The 22,026-nt window shown below is 36.8% G+C and overlaps 1 protein-coding gene across 2 annotated transcripts in view; it reads left to right on the top strand.

Annotated features, from left to right (window-relative positions):
• Positions 1-22,026, top strand: part of Prex2 (phosphatidylinositol-3,4,5-trisphosphate dependent Rac exchange factor 2) — a 277,724-nt gene that overhangs the window by 143,516 nt on the left and 112,182 nt on the right. For both annotated transcript variants that reach the window (XM_077800682.1, XM_026407761.2), the window contains exons 19-23: positions 5,916-6,001; positions 9,268-9,404; positions 11,857-11,974; positions 15,946-16,130; positions 18,124-18,285. In XM_077800682.1, coding sequence (XP_077656808.1) covers positions 5,916-6,001; positions 9,268-9,404; positions 11,857-11,974; positions 15,946-16,130; positions 18,124-18,285 — 688 coding nt within the window. The remainder of the gene's footprint in view (positions 1-5,915; positions 6,002-9,267; positions 9,405-11,856; positions 11,975-15,945; positions 16,131-18,123; positions 18,286-22,026) is intronic.

The following is a 22,026-nucleotide window of genomic DNA, read 5'->3' on the forward strand; positions in this document are numbered from 1 at the left end:
CCGAACAGTCAAGGTATGGCACCTTTACTGCATCCTTTTTTCTCAACTAGACCAAGATGGAGCAATCCATAGAGTTGAGGGAAGGAAGGCAGGGGTTCCCTGAAGCAAAAAGTGCTTCAGTAGCTGCTGGGGACAGTCCCTCAGTCCCTTCCTTTACTCACAGGAATACCTCTTCTGGTTCGACCAGAGGTACACCCACTCACCTGTCTCCTAACTTCATAGCAGTCAGCTCTCAGAAAGTTTGCCTTACATCCTCAGCTTGGAAGTGGGGTTCCTTGGAGAGCCAGGCCTGCCCAAGAAAGCTGGAGTGGGGGGCTGCTCTTGGGTCCCACCTGGGGTGCCAATTTGTTGCTGAAAGCTCAGTCCTTGTGAGGCCGCCAATCCAATAATGAGGACGTGGTTTATTGGAAACCACGGGGGGGGGGGGGGGGGGAAAGAAGTTTATTGCTTTGCCAGCAAAAGAGAAACACAGTGGACTCCTGTTCCAGAGGCTGTGATTCTGCCCATCAGCAGGAACTGGGGGCCTTTAAAGAGGTGACTCAAAGGCTACATTTCACGTGTTCTGAGTTAGAGTTTTAATTCACATGTTAATTTGGGAGGTAGTCATTTCTGAGATATTCTGGTACCATCCCCAAAGTCTGGATTACTTCATTCCTATGGTGGGTGTGTACTCAAGGACAGATAACTCTGTGGAGCATGGGGAAGAAAGGTAATGCTGTTTTCCCTGAGATTAGCCACAGGGAGAGATTAGGGAGAAGTAGGCGGAGAAGAAGAGAAAGAAACATATTCATTTTAAAAATAAGTGCAGTGGAAGGGCACCAACACCTATATTCAAAGCATAAAGAGGACCACTGTTACAAAACTATCAGACTTTCTGATGCTCTGAGGTAATTAGGCACCTTTTTTTTTTTCTTTTTTGGTATGTACTAGGGATTAAACCCAGGGCCTTGTGCAAGCACTCTACCAACTGAGCTATATCCCTAGCCCAAGACTCCATTTTTAATTTAGTGCTCATAAGAGCATATCTAGCCTGAGAGACACTCAAGACTTGTATATGTTTGGTAATATGCTCATTAATTAAAAAAATATATCTGTAAAAAGACCTATCATCTTTCTACCTATGATTAGAAAAATATTCATGTTTATTGTAGAAAAGTAAGAAAGTACAGATTTTTCTGAGGGGAAATCTTTTTCTTACAGTCTTATCACCTATAAATTGCCATTTTTTTGAAATTTAGGGTGTAGCGTATTTTCTAAATGTTAACGCATATATCTACCACCTTATACATACAGTGTGGCGCCATGCTTTATATACTGCTGTGTGTTCTGTTTTTTGAAGACATATTGTAGGTAAACTTGCAATTGAGTGACTTTTCTTCTGAAAATCATTTTCATCAGTGTACTAGTATTACCTAGTCAGATTTGCCCTGCTTGTTTAACTGATTGAGATTATATGTATAAAGTACTTAATGCATTGTCTTCATGTATCATGATGATGCCACAATTACCGTTCAGATATTACTTATATCATTTATCAATAAGCGACTTCATTGATTTCCAGATAAATGATACTTATCACTTCAAAACCAAGATTTTTTTTAACTGCTTACAAAAATTTAGGTAAATATAGTATTCTTCCTTGTCTTAAAATGTATTGTTATATGTAAAAAATATTGCATATTTATATATAATCACGAACAGCTGGAGGTAACTTACCTGAGTCAAAGAGCAGTCTAATGGTCCAGATTCCCCCTAGTAAGTCTGTTTATGGCAGTGTGAAATCATTAAAGTGGATGGATGCTTTAGCTCCACCAGTAACTAATCAGGTGGTCTAATAGAGTGTGACCATTAATTAAAGTTAGTAATTTAGGCAGACTGGGCTAGGGGGCAGCAAAGAACCACAACAGTGTCTTCTAAACCTAACTATGATCTTCCTCTCCCTTAATCTAGCTCTGCCTGGGATGAGGCTCTTCCACTTGCCTATTTCCTGATACTTTGAGGAACTTTAACAGGGAGAGGCAGACTGGAATACAATAAGAAAGGGATAAAAGAGTAGGAATTCCAGAAACAATCATCAGTAAGCATTAAGGCTTTGCCTTTTTCTCTCTGGTTTAACCCCATAACTATTGACTGGTGCACTGACATATGGTGTGAGAACACCCTTCTAACTGCTAATATATGGGTGTGAGGCCACTGTCTTCAAACTAAACAGACAGAGGCAAATCCTCATCCTTGAATTAGTGCTAGGAGAGCAGATCTGGGTCAGGGGGCTCTTACCTGTCCCTCAGTGTTTGCTGCATGGTATTTGAAACCTGAGGTGCAACCCTCTCTCTCTGTTTACCAGCTAAATGTGGCACTTTACTTCACTTCGATGTTCACTTCAGCATATGTGTTCATAAGATGTGCAGAGCCATGCTTGTGCGCAGAGCTACCAAGACACTACGTAATTCTAGGCACATGGAGAACTTAGTGAGAGGTTTAACACAGAGTGAGTACTCTTGTGATACCATACATGGTACTTTTACCCATTTTCTCATTTCATTTGTTCCATTGATTATTATATCAAGAACATATTTTGGTTTATGTCACATTTAAGTCTAGAAAATTCAAGTTGAAAGGACCATTCCTAAAAGGCAAGGCCTGGAAATACTAGGATTTCATTCTCAAAAAATAAATTTCATATTTAACGATAAAAAGGACCTATTTTGTATTGTATTTAAAAACTTTTTTGAAGATGGTATATTCATTTTTTCTTTTCTTTTTTTTGAAATGTATAACCTTTGAGTCTTTATTCCATTGAGTATTATAAATTCCTCATTAATAAACACACACATACACATACACATGCATACATTTGTCTTTCAGAGAAAGTTTGGAATGGTCATGCAAATTTACTAAGAGAATAGGAAAAAAGGTTGTAGTACGGTATTTTAGAAAATATATTTAACCAGTGTAAATAGGCCAGAGTGACATTTAATGTGAGAAATCACAATTTTTATTGCATGATGTGTATGTATTCTTTGCACAATTATGCTGATTCCCATCCAGGAAAATTTTTGGTGAAGTAAAATACTCATCTGCATTAACAACATCCTTGAGGACATGCTGTGTGCACTGTAGGAGTTTACCTGCATTCCATTCTTTACCCACTAAATACCAGTAGAAGCTCCCAACAACCAGTTATAACAATCAAAGACACTCTCCACTCTAGTCCAATGTGCACAGACCCACAGTGCGGCTTTATCTATTATTAATGGAATTAAATGTTTTGAAAATATTATCAATACTAAATTTAACATTTCTATTTGAAAATTAACATCCAAATTATGTAAATTGGTAGTTACCCCATCACTACAAGTGTTTTTGGAAAGTTGTGACATATTAAAGATAATTATAAAGATTTACTTTATTCTTAGTGTTCATTGTGATATCCCTGCTTGATAAGGTATTCCTGATTGTTTTTGGTTTCTTCCCAATTTCTTAAATTGATGTGAGAGTGAAGGGTGATAACACATGTTTGTGTCTTGTGTGAATTTTCTGATAAAAGAGAACACGTCACACTTTTCTTAGGAAATCCATGAACTGAATTAGCTACTGTGGGCTACAAACAGAATGCACACAAGGGTTCAGCACAGCAGGTATTTATTTCTCACACTCTTAAAGTACAAATGGAGGGGATTTGGATAGAGGTGGGAAGATCTTTGCTCTTTCCAATCAGTTCCTTTTGTCTTACATCATAGTTCCCTTCTCCTGACTTTGGCTCCCAAGGCTACCCTGGGAGGTCATCTTCACTTCAGATCTGGAGGGCAAGAGACCTCAGGAAGAGCTGCATGGAAGTTTTTGTGTGGCCCTCTTAGATTTTCTTAAAATAGCTTTTGAAAAATTTAAGTAGCATCCTGTTTGGAAGAGAAAAGGGAAAAATATGAGAAGTAAATACAACAGAGCTTTCTTTTGATTTAAACCGTATTTTATACTTGATAATATCAAGGAAGTTTTCAGAAGCCTATATAGCAGATGATTTAGCCAACTTATTTTCTACAGGAAATAGAACATTTCCCTTGTATAAATTTAATTCTTCTTTTTAATAGGCAATATAATATTCCTACCAGGAAAACATTTTCTCACAAGATCATTTTATTTGTGGAATTCCACCATTTCCCCTAAAAGTGGATCTTATGTTTTTTTTTTTTTTGTACATTTTTTGTTAACAAAAACATAATGATCTTCTGGAAGATAGTCAGCCTTACACAGCAATATCAGAAGGACAGAAAACCCTACTCAGAAAGGGTTGAGGGGCCCTTGTAAATTACATTAATTTGAAAGCAAGAGTAATTCATCATGCCTGAAAACTCCCAAGTTACTTCAGTACAAATGAACTTTTATTCATAATATGTAGGCCATTTTTGTTTCATGCTCACCAGAAAATGTATTTATGATCTTTTTTTTTCTTCTTGTTATCTTTCATTTTCAGTATTATGCAAATTCACTGTGTATCATTGACAGACACTATTAACTGTGTGCGATTCAAAGGAAATGGATATAGTGTTGTACACCAAAGAGTCTTTAATTAGAGAAAAAGGGCATATTAATTCTCTGACCTCCATTCCACATACATGCAGGTTATTTCATACTATATAAATTGATTTATAATAATACTTCAAAGTTTCCTAGAACAGACAGTTTGTATTTTTATCACTAAATGCCTGCCTAGGTTATATGTGAGGTTGCAGATGCAACCTTTGCTATCATTGCCTAAATGGAATCTATGGCTTTTTAAAGTTTTCTAGGCACAGAGTGTTGCTTATACTACTTCTACCAGCTGTATCTAACGTCAGACTTTGTCCAGCCTGCCCTTGAAGAGCTGTGAACATTTATTTCATAATTAATTCATCTTTTGGAAAAATGTTGTTTCTTTGACATCAAGTACTATCCATCCAAATTTATTGCATTGTGTTCTTTGGTTTTGCCCTCTACTGCAGTCTATTTTGTACTCATTTTTATTGTTGTGATGTTACATCTTATCTGGTGTTCATTGCTTTGCATTGTTGCTATCTGATTTCTGGCTTCCTTCTGTGGAGCATCTCATTTATTAGTAACAATTTGAACATCCTTCACTGGTTTGGCATGACAGCTGACTCACGTTTTCCATCCCTTCATATTTTTTTTCTGTGTGGATTTATCAGAAATATTCCCTTTTTTGAAAAATTCAGGTTTTCCTTTTGATGTATTATTCTTTTAGAATTTCACTGCATAAAAACTAAAGTTAATCAGATTCTTTAATTATTTTGATGTAGTGTTTGACAGCTCTGTTCTTTATAACTTGTTCTTTGTTAGTGTTCTTTGATGATGTTCCCAACAGGTAGAAACGTATTAACATTGTGTTTCTGTTATATTAATATTCATCAAGAAATTTCACAAGGTACTCCTTTCTTTCTTTGTAACTGTAAATAATGAGAGAAGCTTCCATTGTATTAAGTACCTAACTAGGTCATGGCACCGTGCAGGGCAGTTTATCAACAGTGTCTCTCTTAATCCTCACTGATAACCTGCAAAGTAAGTTTTAATAGCAGTATCTTTCTGTGAACAGTTTCTGTAAAGCTTTGTGTCAGAGAAGTTCAGGAGTCTGACTATTCAGTGCCTGATTGAGGTTTGTCTGCCCCCAGACTCTGGCCCCTTTTCAGGATATGCTATGTAATGATTGTGTTCAATTTAGAAATTAAGTATTGTGTCCCTGCCATGTGCTTTTATGTTGGTAGGGACCACGTTTATCTCCTGGGGCTTCTAGCCAATGTCTTTCATGTGGTGGACCCTCCACATGTATTTATTGAAAGAATGAATAAAGGTGTAGATGACTGCTATTTTAACCAATAGTGGCATTTAAAATTCGTCTTACCTTATTTTCTGGTTGATACTAGGACTGTGAAAATCCCAGATTCAGCTGATGGGCTTGGATTCCAGATCCGAGGATTTGGCCCTTCCGTTGTACATGCAGTAGGAAGAGGTAAGAAATTCATCTTGCTTGGTAAAGAGCTTTCCAGCATGTGTTAGATATTCCATTCAGAACGGGAATATGTTTAAAATATGCATAGTCATGTTGCTGGGAATTTTCTCACTAATCTTATTTTCACTGTATTAACTCAATGGTAGTACATTATAGAAACAAAAATTTTTAAAAGAAATCTCTTCAAAAATTCTGATCTATTTATCCTGGATAAATGCTTATGTATAATTCAGCTTAAACCAAAGAGTATTGATGATTTTAAGGTTATATATTTGTATTTTTCTTGACTGCAAGTAATTGGGTTTTTTTATTCGTTTTTCGTAATTCAGAGATATGAGTTTTGAGGCTTCCGGGTGATCTGTGGGCTCTATAACCTGTTTCTATTTAATTCCTTTAGGTGTTCTTATGAACCTTGGATACATTTCACCATAAAATGTATTTTAAATTAAATAATTATGGTGATTAAAAACTTGGTATATTATTCGAGTTTTTGAAAGACAAGTCATCTATTGACATGTTGTTATGTATTTTTTTGTTTGTTTTAATGACACTAAGAATGGAATGGAATAACAGTTTCCACATTGCTAAACATAATAAATAACCAACTGCTGTAGCTGGAAGTATTTCTGTAAGCATGAGAAACCATGTATTTATCTAACAAGGGGGAAATAAATACCTTTTTAGTGCCGAGAAACAGGAAGCATCTTAATATAATCACTCCAACATTAGAGAGGCAATTTTAAAAGGGCCTTGCTATCAGAATAAAATTTAGTTAGACATTTATTAGATTATAAGCTTAATTATTATACATATTATGATAAAAATCTGTCATACTTGAAAAACTTGTCTGTTCTCTCAAATTTTTCAAAGTAGAGACGGATAGATGTTTAAAACTGTTTGAATAACTCATTCAATTTTATCAAATGGAAATGGGACATTACATATTAAATCTCTTCATTTTTACAAAACCAAAAAAAAAAAAAAAAAAGAGTTGTTCACATTACCACTACTGGCATGTCACTGAAATCCTGAGTGAATTGAGGTCTCCCATCATCTAAAGAGCAAGGTTCTATCTTTGGAGATTAGTGATGAGGTTGGTCAAAGTCTGATTCTTGTGCTTTTCTGCTTCTGATGGAGTCAAAAGACAAATGCTTCTGTGCTTGTCCTCTCCCGTGTGCATTAAATGAAAAGATGTTTTTCTGGTTTCTTTTCACACTGATGTTATGTGGTCAAAGCAGAGAGGCCTCCCCAGCCTTGTTCTCACAGTGAGTCATGGCAGTCAGCCCACTCTTTCCAGTGTGACCTACCTACATCCGGGCCACTGGATTTCAGACTTGGATGAGCCTTTTTGTCCCTTCTCCTGAACAGCTTTGTGGTCATGGTTCCTGATAGCCTGTCTTGTCTTCACTGGGCCCCTGTTACTACTTAGCAGTTTTTTAAATGTGTTCTTCATCAGCTAGCTCCTTCTTCTTTTTCTTAAAATTATCTCCCAAGACTGACTTCTCTTTTCTTACCTCACTAATTCTGTCTCTGAGACACAAGGCCTTCAGCGTCTTCTGTGTCTGTAAGGTTCAGAGGCTGAGGGCTTTGCACCAGCCACACAAGGCCTTCTCCCTGGGGCTCTGCTCTGCTTCCGCTTTCTCTCTCTTTCACACCCTCCTGCCCAGTTCTGTGCTCACACCCCACATGTCCAGGTGATTTCTCACTCCATTTCCTTCTTCCTACTATTTTCTCTGCTGGGAATGTCCTTCCTTCCCCCAAGACTCAATTCAATGCAGAATAACTGAATAACCACTTGATATTTTGGGGAGTGTTTTGGTCAGCTTTTTCGCTGCTGTGACTAAAGGACCCGACCAGAACAACTGTGAAGAAGGAAACGTTTGTTTAGGGGTTTAGGATTTTGGGGGTCTTAATCCATAGAAGGCCAGCTCCCTTCCTTGGGGCTCAAGGTGAGGCAGAACATCATGGCAGAAGAGTGTGGCAGAGGGAAGCAGCTCACATGGTGATCAGAGAGCAGAGAGAGAGAGAGAGAGAGAGAGAGAGAGAGAGACACTTCATTCTCCAGATACAAAATATATACCCCCGTGCCATGTCCCAATTCCCACTTCCTCTAGTCACACCCTACCACTTAGTTACCACTCAGTTACCACTTAGTTACCACTTAGTTACTACCAGGGGATTAATTCACTGAACCTTATTGCATTGGCTCACACATGGACATTTTGGGGATACCTCACATCCAAACCATGAACAGGAAATGAATTTTATTGGGAACTGAGAGGAAAGGAAAATATTTATTCATAAATATTAATTTTCGTAGAACTGTTTAATAATTCCCTTATGGGAGAAAATGCTTATAGTGGACATCTTTTCTAGCATATTTGTGATATTTTACAACCATTTGTGAGAATTACATATATTCTATTTTTCAGTGGTACTTTCTCAATGTTGATTTGCTCAGACTATCCAATATCAATCACTGGAAGTTTCAGAGAAACCTTAACTCGCTGGCTAGAATATGCCACTTCTGTATTTAAATCTGTACCTATGTAAACAAAGTGATTGAAAAATTGGTAGTATTTGCTCTGTTCTCCACAGCTTCTCTGGTTCCTGAACACTTATGTTTTCTTAGAACATGCAGGCTGCTCATAGTAGTTAATTGACTTGATTTTTGCCTTTAAAATTTATTTTTAGGGGCTGAGAATATGACTCAGTGGTAGAGTGCTTGCCTAGCATATATGAGGCTTTGTGTTCAATCCCCTGAGCCACCAAAAGAAAAAAAAAATATATATATATATATGTGTGTGTGTGTGTGTGTGTGTATTTTTCTTTTTTATATTCATATTAAATTATTGACATTCTTTTAAAAAGTGAGTTCTCTTTCAATGTTTAGGGACTCTGTAAAGAAAGATAAGCATATGTTTCTGGCTTTTGTAGTTTTTATTACATAGATGTATATTAGGAAATTAGATTGACTAGACATTTAAAAGGGAAAATAACTGATTAGCATTTTAAAGGTCACTTTGAAATATTCCCTCAAACTAATTCTTAGTAAGGTGGGAAAATGTTCTTTTAATCACAGTTTGAATGGTGAGTTAAAAAGCAGAAAAATGTTGAGACAGAATTGCTATCAGAACCGAATTTATTAGGAGTATATTAGCTAGGCCCTTATATTTTAAAAATTGCTTTCATTGTTCTATATATGATAAAGATGAATCTTATTCTTCAGATACATTTTTGGCAATTTTCCGCATTTGTATTTAAAGGAACTGTAGCAGCAGCAGCTGGTCTTCACCCTGGACAGTGTATTATCAAAGTAAATGGAATCAATGTCAGCAAAGAGACCCATGCCAGTGTCATTGCGCATGTTACAGCCTGCAGGAAATATAGGCGACCAATGAAGGTAAACTGCTCTTCAGTTTATCTGGATCTGAAAACAAACTTGCAAAGGAGACCAAGGGGACAGCCTAGGATAGTGCTGGAGATGTTTATGGTTTCGACTTCTAAGTGAATTTAACCGCAGCATTGGAAATCCCATATGACTATTTTATCTGCATAATTAATCAAAGTTGACTGTGTTTAAATGGTTGTATCTTATTGTTATAGTCTTATTAGTTGCTTAAAAAGTGATGTTGGGTATTTTCATTTTCCTTTTTCCTTTTTGTGGTGCTGGGGATTGAACCCAGGGCTTTGTGCATGCAAGCCAAGCACTCTACCAACTAAGCCATATCCCCGGCCCTCATTTTTGTTTGATAAGAGTTTATCTAATTGAAATCCAAAGAATTGAGCTGTTGTCTTAGAATCACTTTAGAAAATAATAATCATTGTGTATGTACATGTGAATTATAAATATACTGTTTATCCTAAGACTTCTGTGAAAGAGTTGAAATTGTGAGTTTTATAGAGTTTGGTTGATTTTTTGGATATTTTATTTAGGAAACTGGGTTAGCTTTTAAAAGAAAATGCCAAAATGTGCTTGCCTTTACTTAAAATTTAATCACTATTTTTTTGATCCATAAGTGCCACTGAGAGATGAAATTGGAATCCTAATTCATAAGCCAGGTTCATTCTCTCATGAAGAAAAAGTGAAGATTGGACTATAGGAAAAAATTTCTCTGAATTTAATCAAGTAGATGCAGAAGGAACTTTAGATAGGGCTTATATTTTTAATAGTCATACATGGTGGAATGCTCTTTTCTGGATTTGAGAATATGAAAGTGTTCTCATATTGGTGATTTTCTCATAGGCCAGGACTGATATTCTGCAAAATTTTGAACTTACATGGAAAGAACCGATCAATTTTGCTTACTAATAAGGTCAAAACTAGCATGGAAATTGGAATTTACACATGAACTCATAGGTTACTCTGATTGATAGTAGTTCAATAAATATTCGTTAAGAAGCTGTGTGATTGAATACATTTTTGAAAGACTCTTTAAGAAATTATCAAATCTTTCCTCTTTATCAGTACCTTCTTGGAGGAATGTTAATCAGTGAAATAATTTTTAAAAGGAATAAATGGACAGAAAAATTCACTGAGTAATGTGCTCTCTCAGGTATCCATTGCTACAAAATAGACCACCCTAAAACTTAGTGGCTTAAAACAACAGTGATTGATGATTTCTCTTGATTTGACTGGATGGTGGTTCCTATGTCATTGTGTTCAGCTGGGACCTTACTGGGTGCCTGGGTTCCGTTCCTTGTGGCCTCTTGCCCCATGTGGCAGGTTGTCCTCCAGAGCTCCTGTGTATGGTTTCCTTTCAAGTCTCCAGCAGGATTTCCTTTTCTGTGTGGTGTGTGGATTTCCAGAAGGAATATTACCCCCTAGTTGGATGGTACTTGCTTTTGGACACATGGAGTCACAGGGCCAAGCCAAGGTTCAGAGTGAGAAGGAACTACAGAAGGTGTGGGTATTGGGGGTGTGGCTCATTGGTGGCCACAACAAGTGACCAAGTTAGGTAGCATGCTTTTGTTTTTTTTTGGTTCTGGGGATTGAACTCAGGGCTTTTTGCTTGTTAAACACATACTCTACTTATAAAACTACACTACATCCCCAGCTCTTAACTATCATTTTAATGATTTATAGCATAATAATAAACACAATTGTGAATCTGATGCAAGAGAAAAAATAGATTACATCACACTTCAGTAATTCAGTTAGGTTTGATTTATCACCTTATCTAAGAAAAGTATAAACCTTGAAGTAATATTACCCTTGAAGCATTTATTTGGTAGCCATTTCATCTCTCTCATTTCTCTAAATAAGATTGGAGCTACTGTTTCAATTAAAATACAAGATGATTTTTGACAGAGAAGGATTAAAGATAGTTAGAAACTCAATGAGATAAAAGATATTCTCCCAATTTTCATGTTGGTTTGATTCAAAGAAGCATTAAATGTATTAAAATAAGGTGATTATTGGGGGCATTTAAAATGGTTTGTACAGTGATAGAAAATTGATTCATTCCCAAACTGTCCATCTAACATTTGCTTATTTTTAAGATGTAATTTATAACTCATTTTAAGATATACTTGAGGCATTTAAGTAAGACATTTGAGAAATACATCCTATTTAAGAAATATCTTTGGAACATATCTTTGGAAGATAAATTTACATAAAACATATCTTTGGATGATAATTTAAGCTTGAAAAAAAAGTCAGTTTGTTAAATCGTCATTGACTTTCCGTTCTGATGTTGATTGTCTTTCTCTTTCAAATTCTATTATTTCTAAACAAACTAGAGCAGTAAATAAGATGGGCAACTCTTCTTCTAAAGCAAGTTTAGGAAGTGGATATGCATTTTAGGATGTACTATTCATTACCTCTGAAGTTTCTTTTCCCCCCTCATTTCCAGCAAGATTCCATACAGTGGGTTTATAATAGCATCGAGAGTGCTCAGGAAGACCTCCAAAAATCTAACTCCAAACCTCCTGGAGATGAACCAGGGGATGCTTTTGACTGCAAAGTTGAAGGTAGGTTTCTTCTTTTTCTCCCTTTGATTTAATAGTTTTTTTTTCCCCACTCTGTATCTACTTGCTAATGTTGAAGGTCTTGTATCTTCCAAACATGACTTTGAATCTTAAGTCATCATCACCAAATAGATGTCATGTCACATAAGCAAGCAGTAATAGCTTGTGCCTAACGTGTCATATTCATATCCTGGTTGGTAGGCACTATTTAAGTGTGTTACATAGCTTATCTCACTTAATCATTAAAAGAGAACATTTTTTTTTAAAAATAGGTATGATCATAACCTTCCAGAAATTGAGGTCTTTGTAGGTTAAGGGCTTTACCCATTCTGGTTAAGGGATAAAGTGAGGATTCAATCTTGAGTTATGTCACGTTTTCTTATTTGGAATTGAATGTTGTTTATTTATTTTTGTTCTTTTTAGTTATACATGACAATGGTGTATAACAATATATTCATACAAACATGGAATACATTTCATTCTGATTAGGATCCCAGTCTTGTGGTTGTACACGATGTGAGATTCCCTGTGGTGTATTCATATATGTATATAGGAAAGTTGTGTCAGAATCATTCCACTATCTTTCCTATTTGCCACTGACATGATTCTATATTTAGAAGACCCAAAAAAAAACTCCACCAGAAAACTTCTAGAACTCATAAGCAAATTCAGCAAAGTAGCAGGATATAAAATTAACACCCATAAATCAATTTCATTCCCATTCACTGATATGAATCAGCTAAAAGAACAATTAGGAACATGATCCCATTCATAATATCCTCAAAAAAAAAAAAAAAGCTAAACAATAACAAAAAAACAACCCACAAAGAACAAAAACAAAAACAAATCTGGAAATCAATTTAACAAAAGAGGTGAAAGACCTCTATGAGTGAAAATTATAGAACACTAAAGAAAGAAGTTGAAGAAGATGGAAAGATCTCCCATATTCTTGGATAGGCAGAATTAATATTATCAAAATGGCCATTTTACCAAAAGTGCAATGCAGATTTAAAGCAATTTCTATTAAAATCACAGTGTCATTCTTCATAGAAATAGAAAAAGCAACCATGAAAGTCATTTTGAAAAATAAGAGACCCAGAATAGCCAAAGCTATTATGAGAAAAGAGAAACTGGAAGTATCACAATATCAGACCTTAAATTATGCTACAGAGCTATCATATCAAGACCAGCATGGTATTGGTACCAAAATAGGCATGGAGACTAATGGAACAGAATAGTTGACACAGAGACAAATCCACATGAATACAGTTACCTAGGAAAAGGTGCCATAAAACATACATTGGAGAAAAGACAGTCTCTTTAACAAATGGTTCTGGGAAAACTAGAAATCCATAGGTAGCAGATTGAATGTTGTTTAGATTTTGCTATTCCAGTTATCATAAAAAAATGAAGAACCTCAGCCAGGCACGTGGGTCACACCCGTGATCCCAGTGGCTTGGAAGGCTGAGGCATTTCAAAGCCAGCCTCAGCAACTTAGAGAGGCCCTAAACAACTCAGTGCCACCCTCTCTAAATAAAAACTAAGAAAAGAGGGGAGTGGGGTGGGCAGGTCTGGGAATGTAGCTCAGTGGTTAAGTGTCCCTGGGTTCAATCTGTGGTATCAATTAAAAAAAAAAAAAAAAAGCAGAACCTTAGCCCATCCTCATTTTGAAAAAATTTACATGTTTATTGAAATGTAGAAGCCTTGGTCTGGAAGGTCCATAGTTCCTTTCAAAATATTTTCTTGATTTGAGTAACATTTACTGTATTCTAACATTGACAGTAAGGAAAGAGGCAAACTAATAATGGGAAAAGAGAAAGAAAAGAGAGAGAGAGAGGTCTTTGGATAAATTCTCCTGCTATTTCTGTTTTCTCAATTGAACAATCCAGCAAATTGCTTTATCCAGAGGCGTTGCCAAAAGCAACAGAAGCAATTGCATGTATGTCTGCCTCTGACAGATACCTTGAATTTTTATTTTAGAACTTTTTCACAGAAAAACAATCCTCCTTTATAATTATTTTCCTGTTGTCCACTCATCTTATTGGTGGATGTCTCTGGAAAGTTTTATTTTTATTATACCATTAGATTCTTTCCAACCAGTACAGTTAGAGAGTTCCGTATTCTGGGCAGTTTTTACTGGCAACACTTCTAACACCATATGTGTGGGTTTTTTTTCCCCCCACACCAAGCAAGTCTCCTACTCTCCAGATACCAATGGGTGTGCTGTAATCCAGTTCCAATACCTATTTCTGGGAGTTAGTATGGACGTCACAAGTGAAGGGCTCAGTCCCTCAAGACTGTCCTCTCCTCAGATGTCCTCGTAGGTTCCAGGTTTTCACCTGTATTTCTGACCAATTGGCTTTAAGGTCAGGAGTTCTCACACCCTCTTCTTGGATCCAATATTTGCTAGAATGACTCATGGAACTCAGTAGCACACTTCACTGACTATCACTAATTTATTATAAAAGATACAACATGAACAGGTTCACAAGATGAGTTCTGGTAAAGTCCCAAGCACAGGAGCTGTGTCCCCAGTGTGTTGGGATGTGTACCCCTCTGGATGTATGCATATGTTTATCTACTTGGGGGGCTCTCCAACTTGCATTGTTTTTTAGGGGGTTCCATTATGTAATGTGTTTGGCTAAGTCATTGGCTATTGGTAACTGAACTTAATCTCAACCCACCCCCTACCCCCAGAGGACTGCAGGTAAAGTTGAAAGTTCCAGACCCCTGATTGCATGGTTGATTCCTTTGATTGTCAGCCCCCATTTTTGAAGTTATCTAAGGGCTCACTAAGAATCACCTCATGAACACATTACTAGTATGTGGTTGAAAGGAGCTTGTCATGAATAACAAAAGGCACCCCTGTTGTCTCAATAGCTCAGTAAGTTGTAAGTATTTTAGAAGCTCCTCATCAGGAATAGGACCACAGACCATATATATGTTTCTTATCATATGACATCTGTGTATACCAATCATGGAAGGGGTTCCTAGGAAAGCTTAGTTGGATCCTTCCAACCCATGGGCAAAATCAGAAATACCTCAACTTCATTGGAGTAACATAATATTATTATGATAAGACATGATGTTAGTTATTCAAAATAAGATGAGTCTCAGGACCTCACATGGAGGCTTTTATTCCTCATTTGGAATTAATCCTCTTTGGTGTTGGTTAATTGATAGTTAGGAATTGATGTCTAACTATTCTGGGACTTAATTATTTTAAGGTAAACCAATATACCCCTTTAGCCTGTTTAATACATACAATTTACTATCCTATTCTAGGATTTTGTTGTTTTAAATAAACAATTTTATTTTTTTTTACCTAATATTTATTATTGGATCTCCTGGTTTTTCACATGGGACTTTAAGTGTTTTTCCACTAGTTGACTAATCGCAGGCTGAAAATCTATAGGAAGACATTCTATATAGAAATTTTTAGTATAGTGAACAATGATGAATTTTCTCAATGAACTCTCCCTGAAAGAGGCTGTTTGGGAAACTTCAGGTATCCTGTCCTTTCTGTTCAAAAGCAATTCTTACATCTCCTTTGTCTTCTATAATATGCCCTTCTTTATGTTTTTTTTTTTTTTGCTGCTTTGAAAAAATATTCATTCAATCTTTAAGGCATTTTTAGAAACCCTAAATTTAAGTTGTGTATGCTCTTTTCATTGAAAAAATAACACAAAATCACATCTGTAATGTTTATATTGGTATAACTAAATATACACATGGTCCACAGATCTAAGCGGTATAAAGATGAGATTGGTCATATTAAAGTGGTGAGATTTGGATCACTCAAGCATTTGCTTTCTATAAAGTGCGTTTATGTTTCAAATTGTTAACAAGAATAGATGCTTCATTCATCGGATTTAGCCAACCTTTAAAGAACTCTTGAAAAATTATTTGAGGCTCACTATATTTGAGGCTCAAAAATATCTGACGTTGGCAAAGTCAGATTGTCTGCATTGCAGAGGCACTTGACAAGTTCAACACCATGGCCATCATCGACGGGAAGAAGGAGCACGTGAGTCTGACGGTGGACAACGTCCACCTGGAGTACGGGGTTGTGTACGAGTATGACAGCACGGCTGGGATCAAGTGCAATGTGGTGGAGAAGATGATTGAGCCCAAGGGGTTCTTCAGCCTGACTGCCAAGGTAGGAGTGGACCTGTCACCACCAGGGGGTCCCTTCTAACTAAAACGACCTGATGAAATGTAATGGCTGTACATGCTGCAGCTGCTTCAACATCTTTTTCTTTTTTCTCTAGTATTGAGTAGGTGTGTGGTCTTACTTTTATTGATCCTTCTGTATGACGGTTTTAACTTGGATAGTTGGGCAAAGACTTTCATACATTTAATAGGTTTGCAGCCTCTGTTAATTCAGTATTGTGGATATGTTTCAGATAGTTTTCTTGACAGGTTTTTTTTTTTTTTTTAATGCACATTATCCTCTGACCCTAGTCACTGAAGTTCTGAAATATAAGAAATTTCAAATTCTGCAAGTGTCAAAAATTTCAAGAAGCTTAGAGATCAGGTTATGAATAGATCCACAGAAATTTGTACAAGTCGTATTTGGAAAGGACATCACCATATGGTCCTTAGACGAAAACAAGATGAGGGAGGAAGCGAATTTATATCCAAATGGACAAAACATGTGACTCTGAGCTTTCTTTTCATGGTGCTTCTAAAAGTTGAGTCCCTCAGACTCCTTCGGTGACCTCCAGTGTTTGTTTCTGCTTTGCTATCATTCTGAGAGAATTCAGATACTTCAAGAAAAATGAGATATATTTCTCTTACTTTTATCTTTTCATTTTATTTCTTGTTTTAAATATGTGTAGTGGAGACAGTTACCAGTTATAATATATATTTTTAAAGTTTTAGTGGGAGAAAGTAATATGGAGATCCATTTTAAAAATAAATATTTTACTTTTTTATTTTTTATCCTGGAAGCCATCTTAAAAAAAATACAACTCATCATTATGAGGCTGTTGTGCCATTGTATGTATCTTTTGATATATACTTCCCAAACACAGTTCCTTTGCAACTATGTTATACAGTCAATGGAAACCATGCAAGAGTTTGAAACCACATTATTATAGTTATTTAATCTTATTTTTCATGTATTTCAAGTTTGCAGAATTGTGTGGATTATTCTACATATGATAATTATGTTAGTACTGCAAAAATCATTTCCATTTTACACATGAAGAAAGTCAAAGGAATTAAGGCATTTAGCCTGGAACATGCTGCCAATGATAAGGCCAACTCTGATTTCTAGACTAATGGGGGAAATGAAAAACTCATACTAACAGGGAAGTGGATGGAGGTAGTAAGAGGCTGAAAGAAATAAAACATCAACACATTTTTATGTCTTACACAGTATTATAAAAATATTGGTTAAGGGTAAGCTCAATCCCTGTGATCTCTAACAGTCATAAATGCCATCTATAAACACACCATGTAATTCTCAAGCCATTGGAAATTCTAGTGACCTAAGGTAAACAACACACACAAACACACACACAAACACACACACACACACACACAGCCTTACAATTGATTCAAATATTCAAAAAAGTTTGCTAATTGAAAATATTATATGGATGCTTTTACATGATGCTTTTAACATCTAGAGCTTAGACACAGCATAACCATTAATTTATACTTTACCCTGATAACTGTTCATTTGTTCATCCTTTCTGCAAGCATTTGTTAACTGTACTGTCTGTGCTGGACTCTCTGTAAGAGGATGCTATTGCTTTTCCTGGCTTTTTGCTTTTTTTTTTTTTTTTTTTTTGTTCTCCCACCCAATTGAGCGGAAAAAATGTTCTGGGTTACTCTGACTAAAAATATAGGAAATATGTTCCCACATCAGATGTCTGATCTGTCCAGCAGGGAGTCTTTGAAGTCCACTTACCTCCCCAAGCAGCCTTTTTATACTTAGCAGAAGGTGTAACCTGAGATACCAAACAGACAAAGCAAATCACCTCTCTCACAGTGCCTCAAAGAACATGGAAATCCTGGGGAGCCACGAAGAGAAGAGTAATACTGGAAAGTCACCCTGGAGTGTTAACTTATGAAAATTTTATGTGGCTACTTCTGATGTTTTTTTTTTCTTATTTTATTTTGTATTGTGTGTTTATTACTAGATTCTTGAAGCCCTGGCTAAAAGTGATGATCATTTTGTGCAAAACTGTGCCAGCCTAAATTCCCTGAATGAAGTGATTCCTTCTGACCTTCAGAGTAAATTCAGTGCCATGTGCAGTGAAAAAATTGAGCACATTTGTCAGAGAATTTCCAGTTACAAAAAGGTAAAGATTCTATAAATCCTATATGTAATTAGTACTGAGATTATTATTGAAGTGCCAAATTTAAATCAATCCTTGATATTCCTTTTATACATATATTACGTATACTGTGTTTATTGTAATAATGATAAAATTTATACAACTGCCCTAGTCTATTGATTTCTGTTACTATAGCAAAACACCTGAGGCTATAAAGAATAGAAGTTTATTTATTCATGGTTCTGGAGCTTGGGAAGCCCAATATCAAGGTGCTGGCAATTAGTGGGAACCTTCTCTCTGCATCATAATGTGTTGGAGGGCATCACATGATGAGATACCCAGCACACTAGTTAGGGTCTGTCTTCCTCTTATAAATCCACTAATGCCATCATGGAGACTCCACTTCATGACTTCATTTAATCTTGATTACTTCCCCAAAGTGTACCTCCCAATGCAGTCCACACATGAATTTGGGGATTACGTTTTCAGCACACGAATTTTGTGGGTCCTTATTCAAACCATAGCAATAGTATATTGGAGTATTTTAAAAATGTCTTTATATCCATTACCTCATTTGATGTTTGCCAGCCTGTAAGCTATATTATTATCCCACATTTTCGAAAAGATAATATTAGCTGAGGCCTAACGAATTAAATAATTTACCTGTAAAAGATAGAGCTGGGTTCTTTTAAATGCAGATCCTTTAATTCTGATATCAAAATTCTAAATTACGCTATGGCCATTCTTTCCTTTTTCTCCCAACAAAGGAAACAGAAGGCCTCAATCAAAGTATGTGGCAAATGGGCTGCTTTAAATTGATTGATTGGTTTATTTACTTGTCATACATTCTCGGGCACCTTCTGTGTGCCAGGCACTTCTTGTCATGAGGAATGTAACCTGGGATGGGATGGACAAGATCGCTCCTCTCATGGTGCTCACATTTGAGTAAGGAAATAGCGAAGAATTAAATAAACCCTTGCAAAGGGGGTACTCAAACACTGAGAGATCTTATCAGGAAATCAAAATAGGGAGGTATAGTGGGTAGTGTCAGAGTGGTACCTAGTCAGGGACAGCCTCCTTGTGAAACCCTGGGTGTGCATGACAAGTAGAACTCTCCATTTGCATTGGAGAAGGGAGTATTTGGGTGTAAGGAACAGAGGGGACAGAGGCCCCAAAGCAGAAAGAAGGCGGGGGTGGGGGTGGGGGGGTGGGGAGGTGTGGGGGGGAGTGGCCAGCTCTCCAGTAAGGTCTGAGGATTTGGCAGGGGACCCTTAGAAAGAGCTGTAGAAGTGTTGTGCCTTTTGGAACTTTGGAAGGAGTTTGGGTTTCATTCTTATGTTGATGAAGACCAATGGGAAGGCTGTAATCAGGGGAATGATTCTATCTACTTGAGGATTTTAAGGAATCATGCTTTTGTAGGGGTGGATTGCAAGGATAGGAATGGAGAAATTGAGAACAGTTGGAAGCAATTACAGTAGTTCAATTGAGCAATGATGACAGCAATGAGGGTGGAGGAGACAGAAAATTAGATGGATTTGGGAATATATTTTGGAAATAGAATTAATGGAAATTGACCTCCAAAGCATATGCTATAATAGTTTTTAAATTTTTTGTGTGTATTTATATCATAGAAGACTAATTAATTAAATTTCCCTCTCAAAATGATGTAGTTGCTTAAAATTTGCTATGTCTACACTTATGATTATTACTTATCTAGATATGTCTGAATATTATTTAACCATACATGAATTTTAGATTGTTAATATTGTAAGTGAAAATAAGTCCATGCGTCTATATATGGATGAGAATGTGTGTGAATGAATACCCAAAGGACTGTCATTGTTGGCTGCATTGGGTAGAGTGAGACAAGAGGTAGAAGACCATACTTCCTGTAATGTTTGGGTTGTTAAGCATGCATTACTGTCATAATTTTCTAAAAGTCCAGTCGCATGAGAAAGTGATATCGAGATTTCGACCTGCCTGCGACACCCATTAGCTCTCTTTCCATGACTGCTGAACTCTGGTTCATCTGAGTTGGCAAGGAGTCCCCAAATGGGCTGTATTGGAAGTTGTAGAGAAGAAGATTCTCCTTTTACTTCTCCTTTTCTGTGAAGTCTGTGACAGTACTTTGAAGTAAAATTCCAAAGCTCTCAGCAAATGCAAACTAGTTTTATTCTCCTTTTGATCACATTTTGAAAAAGAGAATCATTCTGCTTCAGAGATGGATCTGTAAAAGATGTGATGCGGGGCTTAGGCAGATTCTGGGTATCAAACTGGTCCCTTGTGTCTGTGTCATTTTCTTTCTTTTTTTTTTGATTTTCTTTTTCTCTCCATTCCTTCATATGACAAAGACGCTAGAAGTATCTTACAGGAAGGTACACGAAAAGGGTGAGCTGTTAAACACACGCATGCACACACACTCAAAACTTTAGGAACACTGTAGATTGGGTGGCGAATTGCTTCATCTGCTTCACAGAGGACCAAGATAACACAGGCTTAACCAAGATGGATTGATGATTGATTGATTTCCACCCCCCACATAAAAGTCCATCCTGACAGGAGTACAGTGGGGTGGGACTTGTCAATCTTACTAATGTTCTGCCATGTATGGTTTTGCTCTTCTAGGGATATTGCTATCTTCTGCGAGGTCAAAGCTGCTTCACCACCGTGTCTAGGCTGTGATTCTTCAGAAGGGCAAAGAGGAAATACAGAGTTTACTTTTGCTGCCTGACCCAGAAATTATCCACATCATTTCTGTTTAACCCTTATTAGTTATTTTTTTTTTTTTTGAAAGAGAGACTGGGACGTATTTTCTCAGGCAGACTTTCACTGGGCTCAACTAAAATCTGGGGAGTCTTATTACAGAAAGGAAGAAGAGGAGAATGGGTATTGGAGGAAAGTTATTAATATCTACTCCACAGTAAAGCTGTATTAGAATAGATGGTACTGGCCACCAGGGGAAAGGGTCCTAAGGTCCCAAGATTCTATTTACGTTCTAAAATTGAACACTGTATTTGGCTTTCTACTTCCTGGTGTTCAAAATATAAAGGCAAACATCCTGTTGTATTTTTACAGCATCCCTGTGAAATGGACATTTTGCATAAGAGAAGCATAGCTTTTCTTGAGCTAAAAGAAATCTCTCACACAGATATTGTATGGCACTGCCCATAAGCATACCATCGTGAAAGAAAGAAGGGCTTCAATAAAAAAACATCTGTTTTACATTGCAGATATTTTTAATGCTCTCTTTAATGAAAGCCAATAGCGTAGATGAAAAACCCAGTCTATTCAAAGCAAATCTGTTGTGGGATGGGGCAGGAGGAATAGGAAAATATTAACTAATGTGCACTTTTTTCATTTTTTCTTTTTTTTTGGTAGGAAGTGCTGGGGATTGAACCCAGGGCCTTGTGCATGTGAGGCAAGCACTCTACCAACTGAGCTATATTGCCAGCCCCTAATGTGTACTTATCATGTAAAGAGTAGGGCACATGCACAGTTGTTCCAGGATGTCTGCCCTCCCATACTTACAGTCTAATCAAAAGGAAAAGTCAAAGGGACATGAGGAATACAAGTGCCCACCTAACCTGCTAGGAATACCCCTGAATGGCTGAACTTACTAGCCCCATATAACCTAGTTTACATGGTGCTTCCTAGAGTTATGAGCTCACAATAGTGTGTGCACACACGTGTATGTGCATGTGCATGTGTGTGTGTGTGTGTGTACATGTGTCCTGTGCTTTCCCTCTCTCCCTTTCTTTCACAGTT

Source organism: Urocitellus parryii, chromosome 7 (assembly GCF_045843805.1).
Source record: "Urocitellus parryii isolate mUroPar1 chromosome 7, mUroPar1.hap1, whole genome shotgun sequence".
Classification (NCBI taxonomy): domain Eukaryota; kingdom Metazoa; phylum Chordata; class Mammalia; order Rodentia; family Sciuridae; genus Urocitellus; species Urocitellus parryii.